General features: G+C 47.1%; 1 protein-coding gene across 8 annotated transcripts; it reads left to right on the forward strand.

The window, feature by feature from the left end:
* The first annotated feature begins 578 nt into the window (after positions 1–578).
* ZNF354A (zinc finger protein 354A) lies at positions 579–20,750 on the forward strand. Of its 8 annotated transcripts, none has more exons than XM_025446625.3 (5): positions 579–791; positions 1,832–1,917; positions 6,055–6,181; positions 6,922–7,017; positions 18,614–20,750. In XM_025446625.3, exons 2-5 carry the CDS (start codon positions 1,885–1,887, stop codon positions 20,170–20,172), a joined length of 1,815 nt encoding a protein of 604 aa, XP_025302410.1. In that variant the 5' UTR covers positions 579–791; positions 1,832–1,884; the 3' UTR covers positions 20,173–20,750. The 8 variants fall into 8 exon arrangements, with proteins under 8 accessions (XP_025302410.1, XP_025302411.1, XP_035553155.1 ...); XM_025446622.2 differs by lacking the exon at positions 579–791 and adding an exon at positions 1,266–1,395; XM_049116502.1 differs by lacking the exon at positions 579–791 and adding an exon at positions 12,999–13,057 and having other exon boundaries at positions 1,903–1,917; positions 6,963–7,017.
* Positions 20,751–21,217: the final 467 nt, after the last annotated feature.

Consider the following 21,217-nt stretch of genomic DNA (forward strand, 5'->3'; position numbering starts at 1 on the left):
TCCCGGGATCCAGTCCGACATCAATGCTCCCTGCATGGAGCCTGCTTTTTCCTCTGCCTGTGTCTCTCTCTTTCTCTCTCTCTTTGTCTCTCATGAATAAATAAATTTAAAAAAAATAAATTCTATATGATTATATTCATGGCTTATCGTCTGGTCTCTACCGACCTGACCAAAAAAAAAAAAAAAAAAGTTACCAAGAGCAATTAGCTTTGTATTGTTCCCTGACATACTTACAATGATTTACAATAGCATTTGGAACAAAGCAGATGCTCCATACACTTAGGATTAATCACTGAAGGGAAGATAGGTTTGTTCTCGGCGTTGTCTGCTTGCCTAATACCATTTATGCAGATGTACAGCTAGAAGAAACATGTCACTTAGCAAACCTCCGTTTCCTTAGCGAGGAACCGGTAGCCATCGGTCTAGCAGCCCAAAAGGTGTTTCCGCGAGCCCGGAAGTGGAGGCTAGTCACGTGACGGGCTGGCCCCGGCCCGCCTCTCAGGCTAGGGCGGGGAACTTCACTTCCCAGAATGCGTCGGTTCTCCCGTGGACTACATTCCCCAGAGGCATTGCGGCCGTCCTCGCCAGCCTCTGGTCCCGCCTCTCCGGACCTGCGCCGGGCGCCGGTCATTTGCTGCCCGAGCTAGCGGCTCGGCGACTTGAAGTCGGCCCAGGCATCGACCCGGGAGGAGGCGAGACCAGGCTGCCGTCCGCCGGCGCAGTGTCGGCGCCTCCGGCTGCGGAGCACGGCCGAGGAGGCGCAGCCCCCGGAACCCCGAGACCTGGGCGAGGTGAGCGGCGGCGTGTGGGCGGAATGCCGGACGGAGGGCGGCCCGGGGCCTCGGGAGGATGCGGCGCCGGGGCGCGGGGCACAGGCCCGAGAACCGCGCGCGGGGCCTTTGTGGGCGCGGGCGGACCGAGGGCCGGGCTCCGCCGACGTGCCCGCCTGCCCCGCTCCGGCCGCCCGCGGACGCGCCCCTGACCGCGGCAGGTCGCGCGCTTGTCCCCACGGGCCCAGGCCGGCCACCCTCCTGCCCCCTGCGGGCCCGAGCCCGGGGCGCTCCCTGCCGGCCCGGCCGGCGCTGGGATTTGCTACCGGCTGTCAGTGAACGGGAGGGACCGCGTTTGCGCCCCTCCTCGGCGCCCCTCCTCGGGCTGTCCTGCAGGGCTGCAGGCACCGAGACGTGCTTTCTCCCAGAAGTGAGTCGCCGCCTCCCCCGCCCTCCCCGGCCTGCCCCCGCGGCAGAGCTGAACTGGAACGCACATTTTCGGGCTCAGTGCCCGCCCCTGCGGACGGCGGCCCTCTGGCCGGCGCAGGGAAACTGCTGTCATCCCTTCCCGAAGCACTTCTTTCTGAAAACCTGGAAGGAGGTTCCTGGACAGGAGGAGGAGAAGGTGGGTGGGGACCGCTCGAGCTGGAGAAGAGTTGTCCGCTGCAGGCGGTGAGGTTAGAGCAGGTGCTCTGGGGGCGCAGGTGCGGATCCCGTGCGCCGGGGCCAGCGGCTCCCACTCTGCCCTCAGTTTCCTGATCTGTGAAGTGGGCGCGCTGACAAGTGCGGCGGGTGGGGGAGGTTCAGGGAGCTGCCGCTGCCGCTGCCGCAGCTGGAGTCCCAGGTTCTGTTTCTCCGAGCCACGGGGGCAAGAGTTGGGGCCGGGACCATGGAGGGCCGCCCCTTGCCTCTGGGCTTGTCTGCCCCCAGCTCCGTCTGGCTTCCCGCTCTGAGGGCACGAGGCGTCATTCTCGGGTGGTGTCAGGATTTCAGAGCCGGTGATTCCCGGAGTGGAAAGCAGAAGGGGCTTCTCCCTCCTGGCTCCCTTTTTCCTCTTTCAGATCTGCCTCCTGGAGACTCCACCCACCCTTGGGGAAGAGCCCAGAAAGAAGATATGGCTATTGGACAGAGAGAAGCAAGGTCTCGAGTGAGTTCATTGCCATCTCAGGTCTTAGAGATGATAGATAGATAGATAGATAGATAGACAGACAGATTGACTTAGTTGCTTGCTTAACCACCCCCAAACTGAAGTTCTCTACTCAGTACAGCTTTCTGCAGGATTGTTGCGCAAGGCCCTTTCCCTTGGCAGAGCTGGTCCACCTGGTGGATGGTGGATTCTGTAGGGAATGCTTACCTCTTTCCCCACCAATCCATGTCTAATATTTCTCCTTTCATTTCCTAACAGAGGCACAAAAATGCACACCTGGCAGCTGCTTTCTGGCCCTGCTTCCTTGGCTCGCCCTGGTCTCCCTCCTACCCTTGGCTGTTCTTTAGGTTACCTTCCCTAGGCTTCAACAATCCATCGTTGTTTGGTTTTTATCTTCCCTTTTTACTTTGCCTCTACACTCTCTTGGAAACTGTTCTTGACCCGCCATGTTCATCCTTATGTTGTTGGAAACGGGAGGGGCCCCGTCCCAGTGAGCCCCTGCATCAACAGGGAATAGCTGTGTTGGAGGGAACACAGTTGGAGAGATCTCCTGACTGCGGGGGGCAGAGAGAAGACTCTCCAGGAAGCAGCAGGGAGGGGGTTTGTGGGATATTAGTAGTGGAGAGGCAGGGTCTCCAGTGGGTAAGAAGCAGGGCTTTGAGCCAGACTGTTGGGCTTGAAGCCATTTCCTCAGTGGTTGTTTGTGGGCCTTGGACAAATAGCTCCATCTCTCTATGCCCATTCCTCACCTGGACGTTGGGAATAACAAGCATGCCCTCCCTGTAGGCTGGGTGAGAGGATCAGGTGAGTGAGTGCGTGGGAAGTGTTTAATCAGGGCCGGGCACTGGCAGGCAGATGCTCCACATGTGGTTGTGGGAGCAGAATGATGTGACTAGTAATAATACCATTAGTGCTGACAGGTGGGAACTGCTGTACCGTGTCCTAGGATGTGTCCTTTCATTGCTCTTCTTCATCTGACGGTAACAGTTCCTATCATTGGGGGTCGGCCTGAGGGCTTTGCCTTTGTTCTCACTCTCGCGCCAGACAGCAGTTATCATCCCCATTTCGCACATGAGCAAACCGAGGCTCAGAGACGTCCGGTAACCTGAATTCAAACCCTGGCCTCTGGGTCCACGCTCGTTACTGCTTAGCCATTCCCCTGGTGCCCCTTTCAGAAACCGGGGCAGACCAGCCCGGTGTCCCAGAGGTCTTTACTGTGATGTTGGGTTTGGAGCCCATGGGATGTGGCGGTGGTGGATCTTCAGGCCAGGGCCTGCCAGTGCACATCTAGGCTGCTTTTTTTTTTGAAGCTTTCCTCTTCCATTCTAGCAGAGCCATGTTGCTCTCTTCTTGCCCAGAATCTTCTCCATCCTTGCAAGGGAGTGGATCCATGTGGCATTCTCTCTAACCTCACCTGCTCCTGGATGTCAATACTGCATGGGCTGGTGTGTAAAACTCAGGGACAGGGCTTTGAAGACCAGAGAGTGAATATGCTGAGGGCCAGGTAAAAAGAAAATATTGTTGTGCTGCCTCTTCTGCTGATAAAGTATGTGGCCTGGGGTCTTGACTGCCCTGGACCTTCTGGTCCTCAACTCTAAAATGAGGATTGAACTGGGAGATGGTGTATGGTGCTGTCCAGCTACAACTTTTATTTCCTTGATCAAATTATTTAATGCGTTTATCTTGTCTGCCAGTTGAATTGTAGATTCTTTTGAGGGCTAAGATTATTTCTTGTACTCCCCCCACGTGCCAATAAATTATACATTTATAATTTAAATTATAAATTAAAATTTCAGAGCATAAAAAAATATATACGTAAAGAAGAATGTGAAATCAGTATGTAGAGACAGTCACTGTCACCTCTTTTTTTTTTTTTTTTCACTGTCACCTCTTTGGGATATATCCATTAGACTCATTTTCTGCACACCATTGTTTTTTATTTATGTATTTATATGCGCACATGTACACATTTATTTTACCATTTTAACTTTTTTAGCTTGAGAAAATATACGTAACATAACATTTACCACTTTAACCCTTTGGATGTATAACTCAATGGCACTGGTATATTCACATTGTTGTGCAACTATCACCATTTTATTTCTTAACATTTATTTCTTAACACTATAAGCTAGACATCAAGAGGCAGTTTTGCAGAGTGGTTAAGAATGGAGCCTTGGATCTCCTCCAGATTGAAATTCTACTTCCACCCCTAACCAGCTGTGATATTGTGATTTATAACATGAAATAATGTATATTTCGTTTTCAGGTCTTCACCTTCATGTTCCTGGCACATAGGAAATTATAAGGGTTTGGAAAACTAAGTGATTAGTAATATTTGGCTTTTGTTCTTGAAAAACTTCAGAGCGATAAAGGTGAAATGGGTGTGCTTTCTTATTCATAACGAACCATTTTGACAAAGCCAGAGTTGATAGGAATGAGGTGACTTTTGGAATGCCCCTAAGGATCTGAGCTGGTTGGCAGGGGAACCAACCTTGATTCGAGTGTTGGAACTTTCAGGCCCTCCACCCTAACCCAGGGGCTAGTCTTGCCTACACAGTGGTCAGTGATTTAATCCATTGTGTCTATGTCATGAAGCCTCCAGAAAACCCCAAGGGACAGGGTTCAAAGGGCTTTTGGGTTGGTAAATACTTGTAGTGGGGAAAGTGGTACATCCAGAGATGACATAGAAGCCCCACCTGCCTTCCCACATACCTTGCCAAATGCATCTCTTCCATCTGGCTATTCCTGAGTTACATCCTTCTATAATAAACCAGTAATCTAGTAAGGAAATGCTTCCCTACTTTGTGGCACTTTTCCTGCATTTGCCACGTGAGCAAATTAATTCAACCCAAGGAGGGAGTTGTAGAAACCTCCAGTTCATAGCCGGTTGATCAGCAGCATAGGTAACAACCTGGACTTGGGATTGGCATCTGAAGTTGGGGCAGTCTTGTGGTGGGACTGAGCCCTTAGCCTGTGGGATCTGACCCTCTCTCTAGGTAGATGGCATGAGAATTAAGTCAAATTTCGGACACCTAGCTGTTGTCACACAGTTGCTTGGGTGTGGGAAATCCACGTCTGGTGTCAGAAGTAAAGTAGTATGGTAGTATTGACGGTAGACACACAGGAGGAATGAGTTTTCCTCTATGCCAGCTGTTTGATGTGGACAAATTTCTCTTTGTTTTTTCTTGTATAAAATGGGGGCATAATAGTACCTATTTTATAGGATCGTTGTGAAGATAAATATTTACAGTAACAGTTAATATAAATCTCTAGGAACAGTACTTGGTCTGCAGAAAGCATTCAATAAATGATAGCTGTTTTAATTTTCCATTATTACTGCCCTCAGGCTTCAGGAAGCACATAGGTAGTATGCCTTGTTAGTTGACCTAGCCTGCATCAGTGATTATTTGGGTTGTTTGTTTTTTTGTGATCACTAGCAGGATTGAATACCGTAGGATGTGTGTTTTGGGGCACTGTTCATTATGATACAAATACAGTAATTGATAAGTTAAAAGATATGCACATTTTAAAGCTTTAAATAGGTATTGTCAAATTGTCATCAGAAAGATTATTCTAGGGGATCCCTGGGTGGCTCAGCAGTTTGGCACCTGCCTTTGGTCCAGGGGCACGATCCTGGAGTCCTGGGATCAAGTCCCGCCTCAGGCTCCTGGCATGGAGCCTTCTTCTCCCTCTGCCTGTGTCTCTGCCCCTCTCTCTCTCTCTCTCTCTCTCTCTGTGTCTCTCGCGAATAAATAAAATCTTAAGAAAAAAAAATTACCTCAAACCTTCAAAACCAGAATGACATCAGAAGGATTTCATGGGGTTACCTGGGCGACTCAGTCAGTTAAGTGTCTGCCTTCAGCTCAGGTCATGATCTCAGAGTCCTGGGATTGAGCCACCAGGAGGGGCTCCCTGCTCAGTGGGGAGTCTGCTTCTCCCTCTCCCTCTGCCTCTCATCCCCGCTCCTGCTTACTCTCTCTCTCTCTCTCTCAAATAAATCTTTAAAAACAAAGAAGCAGCAGCAGCAGCATTTCATGGCAGCCCATCCACCCCCCACCCCTCCACCCCCACTGCTGTCTTCTTCAGTCTGTGTGATGGGAGGGCCTGGTGAGCTGGGATGGCTTGTCATTACAGATGTCAGTGACCTTCGAGGATGTGGCTGTGCTCTTTACGCGGGATGAGTGGAGGAAGCTGGGTCCTTCTCAGAGACACGTGTACCAGGAAGTGATGCTGGAGAACTACAGTAACCTGGTCTCATTGGGTAAGGCAATTTTCCCTGTAGATGACAAAGTCAGAAGTTAGCATAAGACAGCACCTGCTTCCCTGGGTAAAAGCCATAGGTCATCAGGAACTTGTAGCTGAATTTTGCCTTAGGATTCTACACGTTATAAATTAAAAAATAAATATTTAAAACCTCTTTCCCCCTTACAGGGATCTGTCCCATCCATGGGACAGGTGACATACCCGCATGTTGGAGACTCCCTCATAGTGCAGGCAGTGCTTTCCTGCTCTGATTTTCCATAATTTTGTTTGCTCAGCTCACAGCAGAGGGCATCCCTCAACCATCTTCATTAACCTGCCACCAGCCCTTCCCAATTCTCTTTTCCAGCCTGACAAACATTGTAGAGTCCATCTTTGAGAGACAGTCAGATAGTGCTTTCTCATTTTAAATAGGGGACCTGGTACACAGTATCTTGGTACATAGGTACCCGTCTATAAACATTTAGTCTGAACATCTAATAACATGTGCCCTCTTCTATAGAAGGCCATCAGTACTCCAGGAATCAAAGCTGCATGTTTATTGTATTTCTCTAACATACAGCTAATTATTGCACAACCACAGGTCCTACAGGTCCCTTGCACTTCCCCTTACACACACCCCATATGTCATCGGGCACAGAGTGAATTTTCCATTCAGATCTGTGGTGCCTCTTTGAGTCATAACAAAATAATCTCTTTTTTCTTTCTTTCCTTTTTTTTTGGGGGGGGGCCTATGAGCAGGACTCCTGTTTTCCAAACCAAAAGTGATCTCCCTGTTGCAGCGAGGTGAAGATCCCTGGAAGGTGGAGAAAGAAAGTCCTGGAGGCCCCTCCCTAGGTGAGTGGGTGGGCCTGAGGCACCCAAGGAGCCAGTGTGGGCAGGAGTCTGGGTAGAAAGTGGACGGCGCAACTTGGAGAGGTTGGTGGGGCAAGTTTCTCCAGGCCACTGTCATCAAGGTGTGGTGGAGAGGGGACAGGGAAAGTTTCTCCAGGCCACTGTCATCAAGATGTGGTGGGGAGGGGATGGGGAAAGTTTCTCCAGGCCTCTGTCATCAAGGGGTGGTGGAGAGGGCACGCTCAGGCCCCAGGTGCGAGCTTCCTCTGATTCTGTGGTGATCGCTGCTTCCCACATGATCTGCTCTCATTTGTTCCTGTTTTCAGAAGAGGGCTGCACATCGGGTACTCAGGCAGCAAACTGTGTTTAAGGACTGGCAGAGAATGATCCTGACTGAGGTTCAGGGTGTGTGAGAGGAGCTGAGAAAGGAAAGGGTGTGGAGAGGCAGCAGGACCCGCGTCCCAGCGTGCTTTGACAGGAATGTTGTAGATGGGACCATCCCATGGAGATGAAGGCTTTTAAGCAGCAGACTGATGTTTTTGTTATTTTAGAAAAATTGGCTTCAATCTGAAACAACGATAAGGGCACGGCTGGGCTGGAGAAGCTGTGGCCAGTCCCTGCCCCTGCATCGAGTGCCACAGTCAGAAAGAGAGCATGCTGGTGTGGACTGTGCTGTGGGGCAGGTGGGCAAGCCTGGGCTGAGACGGCAGCGCTGATGCGGAGGGAGAGTATGTGGCTGCTTGTGTGTGACTGTGTGGAGGTGCAGACAGAAAGGGCAGGGGACACACCTCGGCTGCTTCCTGTACTTCTGCTTGGAATGGGATTGAGAAGGGGTGGGATGAAAGACCTTTAGTTATGTGTAACCTTAACATTTCATAGAGAATATGTTCATGAAGGCCTGACATAATTTGAATTTAATAGAACGGTCACTTTGGAAGCACTGTGGGGGATGCATGTAAGGTGAGGGATCCCTGATGTGGAACCTTCTCAGAGACACTTGCAGTAAGGTAGGCGGGATGTTTCTAGGGTGTGCAGTGGGGTCCGGGAGGAAGAGGCGGGCCCCTGTTTACGGGTGTAGGCCGAGGGCACTGGGGGATGACTCTAACTTGAGATGGGAGTGGCATGCTCAGGTAGAGGTGGGGGTGGGTGGCTATACGAGGTCTGCAGGGACTCGAAGGGAGGTCAAGGAGCTGTCAGGTGCACAGGTGGCATCTGACTGCAAGGTGACCAGGAGAGGGCACAGAGCAGAGGACAGAATCCCAGGAAACCTCCCCATGTACGAGGTGGGTTAGGAAAGAAGAACCTGGCTGTGCCCGAGAAGTCATCAGAGGAGACACAGGAGGGACAATGGTCCTGGGAGTTGGGGACAGAGAGCTGAGGAGGGTGAGAGGATCCGGGTTCACACCTGCACCCACTGCTTTCCTGCCCCATAGTGAACGGTGTGTGAGCTTCATGCTGGGCCCTGGTGGTATGATCTTGGACAGAGGGACACAGGTCCTGCCAGCCGGGGTCATGGTGGAGTGGGGAGATGAGTGGTCGTGCACGGAGCACATGCGGGGTGCAACATGATCCCACAGGGGAGACACTGCGTGGCATAGCACTGCAGCAGGAGGGCCGGCATGGAGACCTGGGGATGCGGGCTGTCGTCCAGGCCCAGGAATAGACTGTGTGAGCCCAGGGAAAGGAAACCAGCCTGTGCTGCTGGGAGCCAGGGGAGAGGGGCAGGGACCCTATCCCACTGAGCCAGGGATCCCAAACGCAGGATGCTGTCTGGGTCTGAGAGGCAGGCAGGGAGCCCGAAGAGTGGGAATAGCCTGGCTAAGGCTCCTGGTTCACACCCTGCTGAGATCTGCCTGTGGGGAGCTGCTGGCATGGGAGTGCGGGCTTGTCCCAGCTGCTGTCAGGTCCAGACGCGGCATTAATGGCTGGTCATCCCATGGGCCCCACTGAGAAGCTGGGGGGTAGGTGGTCCCCAAGCACCCAGGACAGGAGAGCTTCCTTCCCACCCAACATTGAGGTTTTTGCTGTGGGAACCACCCTTGCCTGTCCATCTGTCTTTGTAACTCTAGTTTGGGAGAAAGACATGAAGCATGTGGAAGGTGGTCAAGGTTGCACAAGAGGCCACACCAGGGCACCAGCAGAGGGTCAGCAGGGGCTTCAGTCCCTTGGGGCACCTGAGTGGAGGCTGGACCAACGATGGGAGGAAGAGAGGAAGGGGTCCTTCCCTGTCCTCTGGCCCAGGGAGCCTCTGATCATGGATAACTTTCTCTCTGAGCGAAGCAAGTGCTCTTTGGGTTTAGGGGAACAAAAAGTGTGCCTGGAGTCCAAAGCCATCTGGAGAGGTGCCGGGGCCTCTGGGTGATGGGGTTGGAGTCCCCAGTGAGCCTCTTCTCTGGTTTGGGGAGATATCCTGAGGGCGGACACGGGTGGGCGTCTGAGGGAAAGAAGGTCATCACACTGACCAGCAGTGTGTCTCTGGAAGGAATGTACCCCCCTCTTTCCTCAGAGATGGGGGTCACATGGGTCGTACTAGGAGTGCTGCAGCCCTGTGGAGAGTCCCACTGCCTGGACTAGGGGCCTCAGAACAGCTTCTCCTGAGGGCAGCTCATTCCCTGTGAGCACAGAGGGAGGGGCCAGCATGTTCTGGAAGTACTTTGGCTTCTTCCCTGGACCAGAACCCGAACCCACCCCTTGCACAGCCAGGGACAGAAAACACTGTGCTCCCAGGAGACCTCTCACAGCCTCCAAATGTCCTTTAAAAAAAATTTATTTCAAAACTTTTCACAAGTAGGAAAACCAGAGCAAAGAAAAAGTTACTTCTGCGTGTGTATGTTTTGAATTGAGAGCTGGAAGGAGATGGCATGAAGGGTGTGCGTCTCCTCAGAGTCTCTTGCTTAAGCACAAGTGAAGTGGCACTTTTCTGAAAGGCTTGTAACAAGGTGATTGAACCATCTTTACATGGCGAGTTGGCTCTACACCCATATGTAGAAATATTCTTGAAATCTAAAAGTTGAAAATGCAAAACAGCCTACGGTGAAAATGTGTATTTCTTTCACATCATCTTCTCTTCCTTTGTCATCTCAGTGCAAGAAGCCTGGTAGGGGGACTGTCCCTGTGCTGTGCGGTCAGCTGATGGGTCACCTGGGGGCTGCCCCCCACCTCTGCACAGAGGGTGGGCTTTTCTAATTGGCACAGAGGTGTTGGCCTTTGCAGGTGACCCAGCAGGTGACCCAGCAGGTGGTGGTTTTAAGAGTGAATCTCTTAGGAGGTGCTCTTTAGCCATGTCTAGTATGTTAGGGTCAGTTTTGTCCTTGTCCTCTGCTCACCCTGTCAACAAGACTCTTTTGTGTGGCCCTGCACCTCCCTCTTGCCACCAACCTGTTCCTTTAGCTTCCAGAATGCTCTACTAAAAGGTAAATAGTGTTATCTCACTCCTTCCCCTGCCTAAAATTTCTTGTGACTTCCATCACATGGGGCATGATCCAGAGTCCCCATCATGGTGATTGATGAGAGCCATCCAGAGTCCCCATCATGGTGATTGATGGTCACTTGTTATGTCAGTGACTTTTGGACCCCACCCAAGGCTGGGCACTGGTTGCTAGGCAAATCAAACCTGTGGTTGGAGTATTAGAATTTTCAGTCCCACCCCCTGTCCTCCAGGGAAGATAGAGGACTGGAGGTTGAAGCCATTGCAGCGGGTAATGATTTAATCGATTTGGCCTGTGTAATGAAGGCTCCATAAAAACTGAAAAGGACAAGGTTCAGAGAGTTTCTTGGTTGATGAACATGTAGAGATCTGGAGAGAAGGGTTACATCAGACAGGGCACGGAAACTCCTTGCTTTTCCCCAAACATTGCCCTATGCATGTCTTCCATCTGGCTGTTTTGAGTTACATCCTTTTATGATAAATGAGTGATCTAGGAAGTAAACTATTTGAGTTCTGTGAGCCACTGTAGCTAATTAATCTAAACCAAGGAGGGTGTTGTGAGAACCTCCAGTTTTTAGCCCAATGATCAAAAGCACACATGATAATTTGGGCTTACAACTGGTATCTGAAGGGGACAGGGGACATCTTATAGGACGAGCCCTTAACCTGTGAGGTCTGATATTATCTCTAGGTAGCTAATTGAGTTGAATTACAGGACACCTAGTTGGTGTCCAAGAACTACTTGTGAGTGCGGGAACCGCCTCTCTCCCCCCTACATGGGAACTGGTGCACCACTTTTAATTACCTTATAGGCATAAAAATAACTTCAAACAATAGGCGGGGGCACCTGGGTGGCTCAGTCAAGTTAAGTGTCTGCCTTCAGCTTAGGTCATGATCCCAGGGTGATGGGATCAAGTCCCACATTGGGCTTCCTGCTCAGTGGAGAGTCTGCTTCTCCCTTTCCCTGCCTACTGCTTGTGCATTCATATTCTCTCTTCCTCTCTCCCTCCTTCTTCCTCTTTCTCTCTCCCTCTCCCACCATCAAATAGATAAATAAAATTTTAAAAAATTTTAGGTGATCCCAGAGGTGATCCCATAGGACCAGCCAAGACAATCCTTGGCATCTTGCAGGATAGAAATCAAACTTGAACCGAGAGGAAGTGAGAGCAGAGTTTATTGAAGATGCAAAGAGAGAGCAGATACAGAGTGTCTGGAAGACTCAGGAGAAAAGAGGGAATCTCATCTTTGCTTGGGGTCTGAGGTTTTTGTTGAGGACAGTAGTCTGGGGTATGTGTCCTCTCAGGCATCTGGAAACTGGTTGAAACAAGGACAGGTGCTCAGGTGTCCTAAGTCACCTATTCCCTGGAGCCAGGGGTTCTTTGGTCAAGGTGTTTGGAGTCTGTGGTCTTGGAAAACATAAGTGATCTCCACGAGGCTTTTGCCCAGTCATTCCTTAGATGTTACCTATTGTGCTGGAAGACTCCAAAGAAACCATTAACTACTTGACCTTGACAAGGAGGACGTGCATTAGGGCATGTGTAAGGCAGGGACACAGGTAGTAGCGAGAATAGAGGCAGCCAAGAAAGCCGTCCTTCATGGGGTCTCTTTAATTTCCCTGAGTAAGATTATGTGGGTTGTATTTACAAGACGTTCTTACCTTTGAGAAGCGTGTTCTGACATGTGACGGATAAAATGAGAGGACCTGGGCTTTACCCCACCATACTGTGTTGGAAGAGGTATAGGGTGTGGGGTAGTGGGCTCAGCCTCCTCTATCAGAGTACCCCATGCTGTGTGTGGCTTAGGATAACAGAAATGTACTCTCTCATAGCTCTTGAGGCTAGAAATCCAAAAATCAAGGTATTGACAGAGCCACACTCCCCCCCGAGATTCTGGTACATTCCTTCCTTGACTCTTTCTTGCTTCCAAGGGTGACCAGCAGTCTTTGTTCCTTGGCTTGTGTCCATGTCACTCCCATTTCTGCTTCTCTTGTCACACCCTCTGTGCCCTCATGTGGATTTTCTCTGTGCATGCCCGTGTCCAGACTTCCCTTTTATAAGGACCCCAGTCATACTGGATTAGGACCTGATAACCTCATCTTAACTTGACTAAATCTTCAGAGACACAGTTTCCAAATAAGGTTACGTTCTGAGTTACTGGAAGTTAGGCCTATGTATCTTTTCTGGGTCACACAGTTCAATTCGTAACAAGGTGTTAGTTAAAACAGCATTAGTGATTGTGGAAGCTGGCTTGGAGATTCACTGTACAACTCTCTACTTTTTTGTACATGTTGAACATTTTCATAATAAAAAGCTTTAGGGATCCCTGGGTGGTGCAGTGGTTTGGAGCCTGCCTTTGGCCCAGGGCGCGATCCTGGAGACCCTGGATCGAATCCCACGTCGGGCTCCCGGTGCCTGGAGCCTGCTTCTCCCTCTGCCTATCTCTCTGCCTCTCTCTCTCTGTGTGACTATCATAAATAAATTTTAAAAAATTTTTAAAAAAAGTAAAAAGCTTTAAAAATTAGCATTAGCAACAGCATTTCTCTTTTTTACCAACACAGGCATTAAGGAGGTGGTTTACAAATGTGTCTGCTACCCCGTCACAGAGTTATAATTCCCGGTATGTAGCTCCCTGAGTTCTCGGACTTTATAGAAAGTCTCTGAGAAATGCATATGACATTTTTATAGGAGTAACTTTGAATCTGACCAACTTCAGGATAAGGTGGGTATGGATACGTTAAGCACTAAGTCCAGAAAGCTTGCTCAGTTTCAAAGACATTGATTCTGCTTCAGCCCTCACCCTATCCAACCTCCAGCTAATCCTTTAAAATCCCATTTTAGTTGTTTCTTCAAAAAAACTCTCCACCACCACCTGTACCCTTTCCCCATTTGCACTCTCCACAGAGGGTAGTTTGGATGGTGCCCTGAGTTCATGTTCACATCCATTTCTACCTTGTGATTTTGTTGTAGAAATGATCACATTGTGATGTGATAGCCTGTTTGTTCTTGTCTCTAATGCCAAGCTGGGAACTCCTTGAAGATATGAACTGTTTCTTTTCATTACTGGATTTGGAAGGATAGAGCCTGGCAAATATAGGGGCTGTTTAAATGTTTGATGAATGAATTAAGTAAGGAGCAAACGATGCTTTTTGAAGTTATAAGAGGAGTTGCATGTAGTAAGAGGAATAAATCCAGGGGGAAGTAATACCAGATAGGTGAGAAATTAGGGTCAAAGGATCAAACTGAGGGTCAATAGCAATGTCACCATGGAGTAAGGAGATCCTGAATTTGGATGTCTTAATGACAGTTGTTAGAGATCTCAGAGAGGAGATTGAAGAAAATTTGTTGACTGACCAGACTTGGAATGCAGGGGAGAAAAGAATCTGAGATGAAACAATTTATGGCAGAGTCTCTGAAAAGCTTATGACAGGATTCTGCACTGGGACATAGAGGAAAAAAAGATTTGAAAAGGAATGCAGGGCAGCCCCGGTGGCGCAGCGGTTTAGTGCCGCCTGCAGCCCGGGGTGTGATCCTGGAGACCCGGGATCGAGTCCCACGTCGGGCTTCCTGCATGGAGCCTGCTTCTCTGCCTCTCTCTGAATAAGTAAATAAATAAATCAAAAAAAAAAAAAAGAAAGAAAAGAAAAAGAAAAAAAAAAAAAAAAGAAAAGGAATGCACCAGCTTCAGACCTGGACAGCCTAAATCTGAAAAGATACTCAGTTGGCAAGTCTAGCAGGCAGTGTGAAGAGTTTTGAGAAATCAGGATAGTCCCTCACACAGGAGGTATGGGAGTGGGGAGAGAAGGCCAGGGAAAGACTCAGGGAGCGTCCTAAGAGCCAAGGGAGGAGAGTCAAGAACTGATGCCAGACACCGGCCAGGGTCACAGTTAGAGCAAGGTCACTCTGGTCTTCAGACTTCTGACTCAGTCCTGATCTTGTCCATGAGGTAGCTCAGGCCCAGGCTTGATTCTGGAAATGGAGCAAAAGTCAAACTATGCTTCAGGACATACATCTGTGGGGTCACAGAAACACTAAGCAGATCATAAGGAACAGTTAGGGTTTCCACAGTGTCCAGTGCAGTGGGAAACCTGAATTCCAGGCCAAAGCATAGGCACTTGAAGTAGTGTTGAGGTGAGTTTCCCAGTGTGGACAAGGACCCTTGTGGCTATAATAGCTTCCATTAAAATTCCCCGTGTCCCATTTCTCTTTTTAGCTCTAAACAGAACTTTTTCAGAGCCTCTCTATTTTGATGTTTCCATCTTGTCACCTCTCCTTGCTTCCTCTGTGCCCTCCAGTGGGGCTTTCTTCCTCACTATTCCACAAAAAGCACGGCCACTGAATCCCCTACAGTCTCCACCTCGGCACAGGCAAGGTTAGGGTTATAGTCTTCAGATTGTTTTCCAGAGTTGCTCATTCACTCCTCCCCACAGTACTTTCTTCCTTTGGCTTCTGGAGCACCACACTCCTCTGATTTTCCTCCTTTTCTTGACGTCTAATGTTGCTGTGCCTGAGTTTCCAGTACTTCAGATTTAAATAAAACTTACCTACCAAGGAGTCCCAAATACCTAACTGTAGCTCCAACCTCATCCCCAATCCCCAAAGTACATACAACTGACTATCTCAGAGTCTTCCTTGAGGGTCTAGACATGACACCTCAGTCATGGCAAACATGCTGGAAACAGAGCGCACCCCCAGACTTGTCGCTTTCCTGGCCTTCCCTCCTTGGGTGGCTTGTGCAACATTTGTCATTTTCAGGCTGGAAACCTAGGAGTGACCTGTAACTGCCTTATTCCTGCTCAGCACCTCATACACTATCACCTAGCAAGCCCGGTCATGTCATCACCTCCTTAATAAGATATCCTGCTGCATCATCTGTGCCTCCACCCCCTTGCTCACCCAGATAACTCCAGCAGCCTCCCAAGTGCTTTCTCCCTCCCTGCTTCCACTCAGGCCCCACTAGACTGTTGTCTACACAGTGGCCTACCTGAGCAAGCAGGCCATTTCCCCCTGACTTCCGTTGTGCTTAGAATAAAATCCTGAGTGGCTCAGTTGGTTGAGTGTCTGACTCTTGATTTTGCCTGTGGTCGTGATCTCAGGGTAGTAGGATTGAGCCCTGCATCGGGCTCCATGCTCAGTGGGGAGTCTTCTTGGGATTCTCTTTCTCCCTCTGCCTCCCTGCTCATGCTCACTCTTTCTGTCTCAAATAAATCTGTTTGAAAGAACAAAATTCAAGTCCTCACCACAACACCTTACCTGATTTGCCCCTTCCTGGCTCTCCGGTCTTACTTACCGTTGTCCCTCTTGCTGACCACACTGTACCCACACAGCCTCTTTGAGGTTCCTCAGAAGTCACTACACTTTTGTGTTACCTGTTTCCTTTGCCTGGGAAACTCTTCACATGCCATATTGGGTTTTATTTACTGATCCTTTGTCACTTCACTCCTCTTGCCCAGCACTCACACACATACATCCCAAAGTATAAGCTCCTTAAAGGCTGGAACTCCATCTCAGTTGTGATGTTATCTATATCCGCTAGAATGTTAGCTAGCCCATAATCAGTACTTACTAAATATTTGTGAATGGAAAGCATGTCTCCTACATATGCAAAAATAAATAAGAAAGGGGCACCTGGATGGCTTCATCAGTTAAGCATCCAAGTCTTGATCTCAGCTCAGATCCTTTTTTTTTTTTTTTAAGATTTATTTATTTATTCAGTCAGAGCGAGAGAGAGGCAGAGACACAGGCAGAGGGAGAAGCAGGCTCCATGCAGGAAACCTGATGTGGGACTCGATCCCGGGTCTCCAGGATCACACCCCGGGCTGCAGGCAGCACTAAACCACTGCGCCACCAGGGCTGCCCTCAGCTCAGATCCTGATTTCAGGGTCATGAATTCAAGCCCTGAGTTGAGTTCCTTGTTGGGTGAGACTACTGTAATTTAAAAAAAAAAAAAAAAAAAGGAGTGCTCCAGAAACTGCATGTAGTTTTACACACTTGGCAAGAAGCCAGGGAAGGGAGAGAATGACAGAGATGGATAGAGGTGAGATCACGAAACACCTGGTTCCCTGCATTAGGCACTCTGGCCCTTATATAGGAATTACTGAAGATGAATTTGGGGGGATCTTAGAGAAGTTTGCAGCATATTAGGATGTGGATTTTTAAAAGATTGCTCTGGCTGCAACAAAGAGACTAAATTAGTAGAGAGCAAGGCTTGAGGCCTGAGACTAGTTAGGAGACTGGTACAAACAGTGAAGCATGAGAAACAAAATGCCACATACGCATCTGACCCAGCTCTCAGGGCTTAATTTAAGTTAGCAAGACTTACTGGGGGAAGGAACGAGGAAGGTATTTGGCAGAAAGTAAAACACTCCTCTTTCCCTTTTAATAAATAGTAAAGACACTGGAGTGCCTGGGTGGCTCAATCAGTTAGGCATCTGCCTTCAGCTCAGGTCATGATCCTGGGATCCTGGGATTGAGTCCCGCATCAGGCTCCCTGCTTAGCAGGGAGCCTGCTTCTCCCTCTCCCACTGCTCCTCCCCCTGCTTATGTTCTCATGCTCTCGCATGGCTCTGTCTCTCTTTCAAATGAATAAATTTTTAAAAATATTTTTAAAAATAAATAGTAAAGACATGAGTACATATAAAATGAGTTAAGGAGGGTGTACAGAGTGGAGGGGGAATGTTCCAAATTTTAAAGAGGGAACAGAAAAGGTTATTCATGAAGGAGACAGAGAAGTAAAGCTGGTAGAAAAGAGAAAAGCAGGATACATTACATTCACCAAGCAGAGAGAATTTGTACACAGGTGAGAAAGGAAACATCAGATAGGAATCTCAGCCACAGTGAGATGTGGAGGAGTCGTTTCAGTGGTTACCTCCAATCCAGGAGGAAATGCCCAACTACATGCACATCCATTCCCCTGGCAGAATTTAATAGTCTATGAATTGCATCCTCTCCCAATTTTTGTATTTATTGAGTACAGTTCTGGTTTTTCCCACTCTATCATGCTAGCCCTTTTTTCACCTTTTTATATAGAACCCCATCTTCTTGTTTATCTTTGACTCGTTTCCACTGCCTGCATAGCCTCTTGCTTGATAAGCATGAGCAAGGCTGCCTTCCTAGCTTATACCTTTTGGCTTCATGCCCACCTGCAGCACCTCTAGATTAACTCTGTAACACATTTATGTTACACCTGAATGTTATCACCTGTATGATGATCTCCCATCACCCAAGTAATGTCCTGTCCCGGAAGGCAACTTGAAGTGTTTGAATCGTGTGTGTGTGTGTGTGTGTGTGTGTGTGTGTGTGTGTGTAATAAGTAATTAAGAATATTTTTGTTCAAATTAAGTATAGGTAAGTAATTAAAATTAACAAAACATTTCGTGTATAATTCAGGTGCCAACAGGATGATCTGTAAATAGGGCATGCCAATCTGCTTGCAGAATACTTATGTAGAAAAGGAAAATCTAATCTATTTAGATATAGGTAGGTGATTATGTATAATACAAAGGTATATATCATATATTTTAAATACTGTGGTAATTGCTATAATAAGGGGAGTCGACTGTAGAAACTCAGTCAAGCTCCTAACTCTGGGAAACGAACTAGGGGTGGTGGAAGGGGAGGTGGGCAGGGGATGGGGGTGACTGGGTGATGGGCACTGAGGTGGGCACTTGACGGGATGAGCACTGGGTGTTATTCTATATGTTGGCAAATTGAACACCAATAAAAATAAATTTATTAAAAAAAAAGAAACTCAGTCAAGGAAGGACTCTGTTAACTTTTGAACTAAATCTGAAGGATACAAAGGAATTTGACATAAGAGAAAGTGGGGAAGACTTTACAGATTAGGAAGATTACACATAATGAAATACCATGACAATAATTTTAGAGTCCATGATGGTCTTGACTCTGATCCCAAACTTCCTTTCCCAATTCATGCTCCCCTGGTTACTCTTAAACTCATCTTCTTTAAATAGGTTTGTTTTATTCTTTTCTCCACTCTAGTACTTCAGTTCACATTGATTCTTTTCTATGTTGCTTAAATCTTCTATGATTTCTTTTTATATTTGGCCAGATGTCAAGACCTTTTTAAATACCATCAATATTTATTCTCTACATTTAGTCTCAGTAGCCAAATACCATATGACGTGAAACATCTCTGGGTTTTTTTTCCCTCCAGGATGGAAAAGCAGTCACAAAACCACGAAGTCAACTCAAACGCAAGATTCTTCTTTTCAGGAGCTGATAATGAGAAGATCCAAAAGGCATGGACCCTGGGACTTTAAATCAGAAAAATCCTGCATTTATGAAGACAGGTTAGAGAAAAAGCAGGATAAAAAAGAAAGTATTCAGGCAGTTTCAGTCACCCACAAAAAAATCCTCACTGTAGAAAGAAGCCATAAAAATACAGAATTTGGCCAAAACTTCAGCCCAAAGTCAGTCCTTATTAGGCAACAGATGACTCCCAGAGAAAAAACACCACCAAAATGTGAAATACAAGGAAACAGCTTCAAACAGAATCCATATTTGCTTAACCAACCAAAAATCAACACAGCAGAGAAACGCTATAAATGTAGCATATGTGAGAAAACCTTCATTAACACTTCATCCCTTCGCAAACATGAGAAAAACCACAGTGGAGAGAAATTATTTAAATGTAAAGAATGTTCAAAAGCCTTTAACCAAAGTTCAGCTCTTATTCAGCATCAAATAACTCACACTGGAGAAAAGCCCTACGTCTGTAAAGAATGTGGGAAAGCCTTCACTCTTAGTACATCCCTTTACAAACACCTAAGAACCCACACTGTGGAGAAATCCTATAGATGTAAGGAATGTGGTAAATCCTTCAGCAGAAGGTCTGGTCTTTTTATACATCAAAAAATCCATGCTGGAGAAAACCCCCATAAATACAATCCAGGTAGGAAGGCATCCAGCACATCCCTTTCTGGGTGTCAGAGAACTCATCTCAGGAAGAAGTCCTATTTATGTAACGAATGTGGCAACACCTTTAAGTCTAGCTCATCCCTCCGTTACCATCAGAGGATTCACACAGGAGAGAAGCCTTTTAAGTGTAGTGAGTGTGGGAGGGCCTTTAGTCAGAGTGCCTCTCTCATCCAGCATGAGAGGATTCACACTGGAGAGAAGCCCTATCGATGTAATGAATGTGGAAAAGGTTTTACTTCCATTTCACGACTCAACAGACACCGAATAATTCATACCGGTGAGAAGTTTTATAACTGTAATGAATGTGGTAAAGCCTTAAGTTCCCACTCGACACTCATCATTCATGAAAGAATTCACACGGGGGAGAAGCCATGTAAATGTAAAGTGTGTGGGAAAGCCTTCCGACAGAGTTCAGCTCTCATTCAGCATCAGAGGATGCATACCGGAGAAAGACCCTATAAATGCAACGAGTGTGGGAAAACCTTTCGGTGTAACTCATCCCTCAGTAATCATCAGAGAATTCACACCGGAGAGAAACCATATCGGTGTGAGGAATGTGGAATATCTTTTGGCCAAAGCTCAGCTCTCATTCAGCATCGGAGGATTCACACAGGAGAGAAGCCCTTCAAATGTAACACATGTGGGAAAACTTTTAGACAGAGCTCATCACGTATTGCCCATCAGAGAATTCATACTGGAGAGAAACCCTATGAATGTACTACATGTGGGAAACTTTTCAACCACAGGTCATCTCTTACTAATCATTACAAAATTCATATTGAAGAGAACCCCTAGAAAGTAGATTTGCATGTGTGAAAGCCTTAAACCAAAGCTTATCAGAATACACGAGTGATACAACAAATGTAATGGATAGGAAAAACCTTTCTGTAATGTAGGGCTCATCAGATATCAGCTTTCAAGGATAAACCTTGACTATATAATAGATAATGAGGAAAGTAGAAAAGTGTACATGCCTGTTAGGTACTTTTGAAAATAACCCAAAATGAAAATTTCACAATTGGAGACAATGACTCTGGGCATTTGTAAAATAATTGTTCTCTTTCTACAGCAGTGTACACGAGATACCATATGTGATTATCATAAATATCTGGGTGAAGGGAGGTGTACACTGGATTTCTCATTAAAAAGAAAAATTGGTAATACTTTTTTTTTTTACAACTAACATGTAGTAGCATATAAAAGACGTGATCAAATTATACACTTTTAGAGAAAAGGACCAAATAAAAGATTTTTTTAAAAATTAGAGCTATGAACTACCTCTCTGTTTCTGGGGTTTGTCCTTTTCCTGACCCGATGTCAAACTCTGTGCATGGATTTCATTTAAAAATAGAAATAAAAGTCTGTTCTCTTCATCCTGTGCTCTTCTAGTAATTGCTGGGAATTGGGAGTTTTCTAGCCAATTGCTAATGGTGTGCTTGAAATTTATTTCTTGGTTTAGTTTATTTATTTGGCAGTGAAGTCATTTATGAAGAAAGTATACCTACTATATACTGTGAGCTGTCATCCTAGGCACATTAAATGGGAAAATAAGCAATTATTTCAAGTTTAAGCTATTAAACATACATAAGCTCAAAATAAAAGGAGCTACCAAAAGAAGTTTAATGAATCTACTACCTATGCTAAAATATTGAAAGGTACATCAAATATTTTATGTCCCAACAAGTATGTTTTCCTCACTTAGGGTTCTCATGTGTTAATTGTCTTTAAATCTAGCTCTGGGGTAGGTACTATACTGCATACTGGGAGTCTTAAGAAGAAAGACACAGCTCTTAGAGATGCCATGAATTTGGGGAAAGGAGATGGAGTTGAGGAACTAGCA

Source organism: Canis lupus, chromosome 11, assembly GCF_003254725.2.
Source record: "Canis lupus dingo isolate Sandy chromosome 11, ASM325472v2, whole genome shotgun sequence".
Classification (NCBI taxonomy): domain Eukaryota; kingdom Metazoa; phylum Chordata; class Mammalia; order Carnivora; family Canidae; genus Canis; species Canis lupus.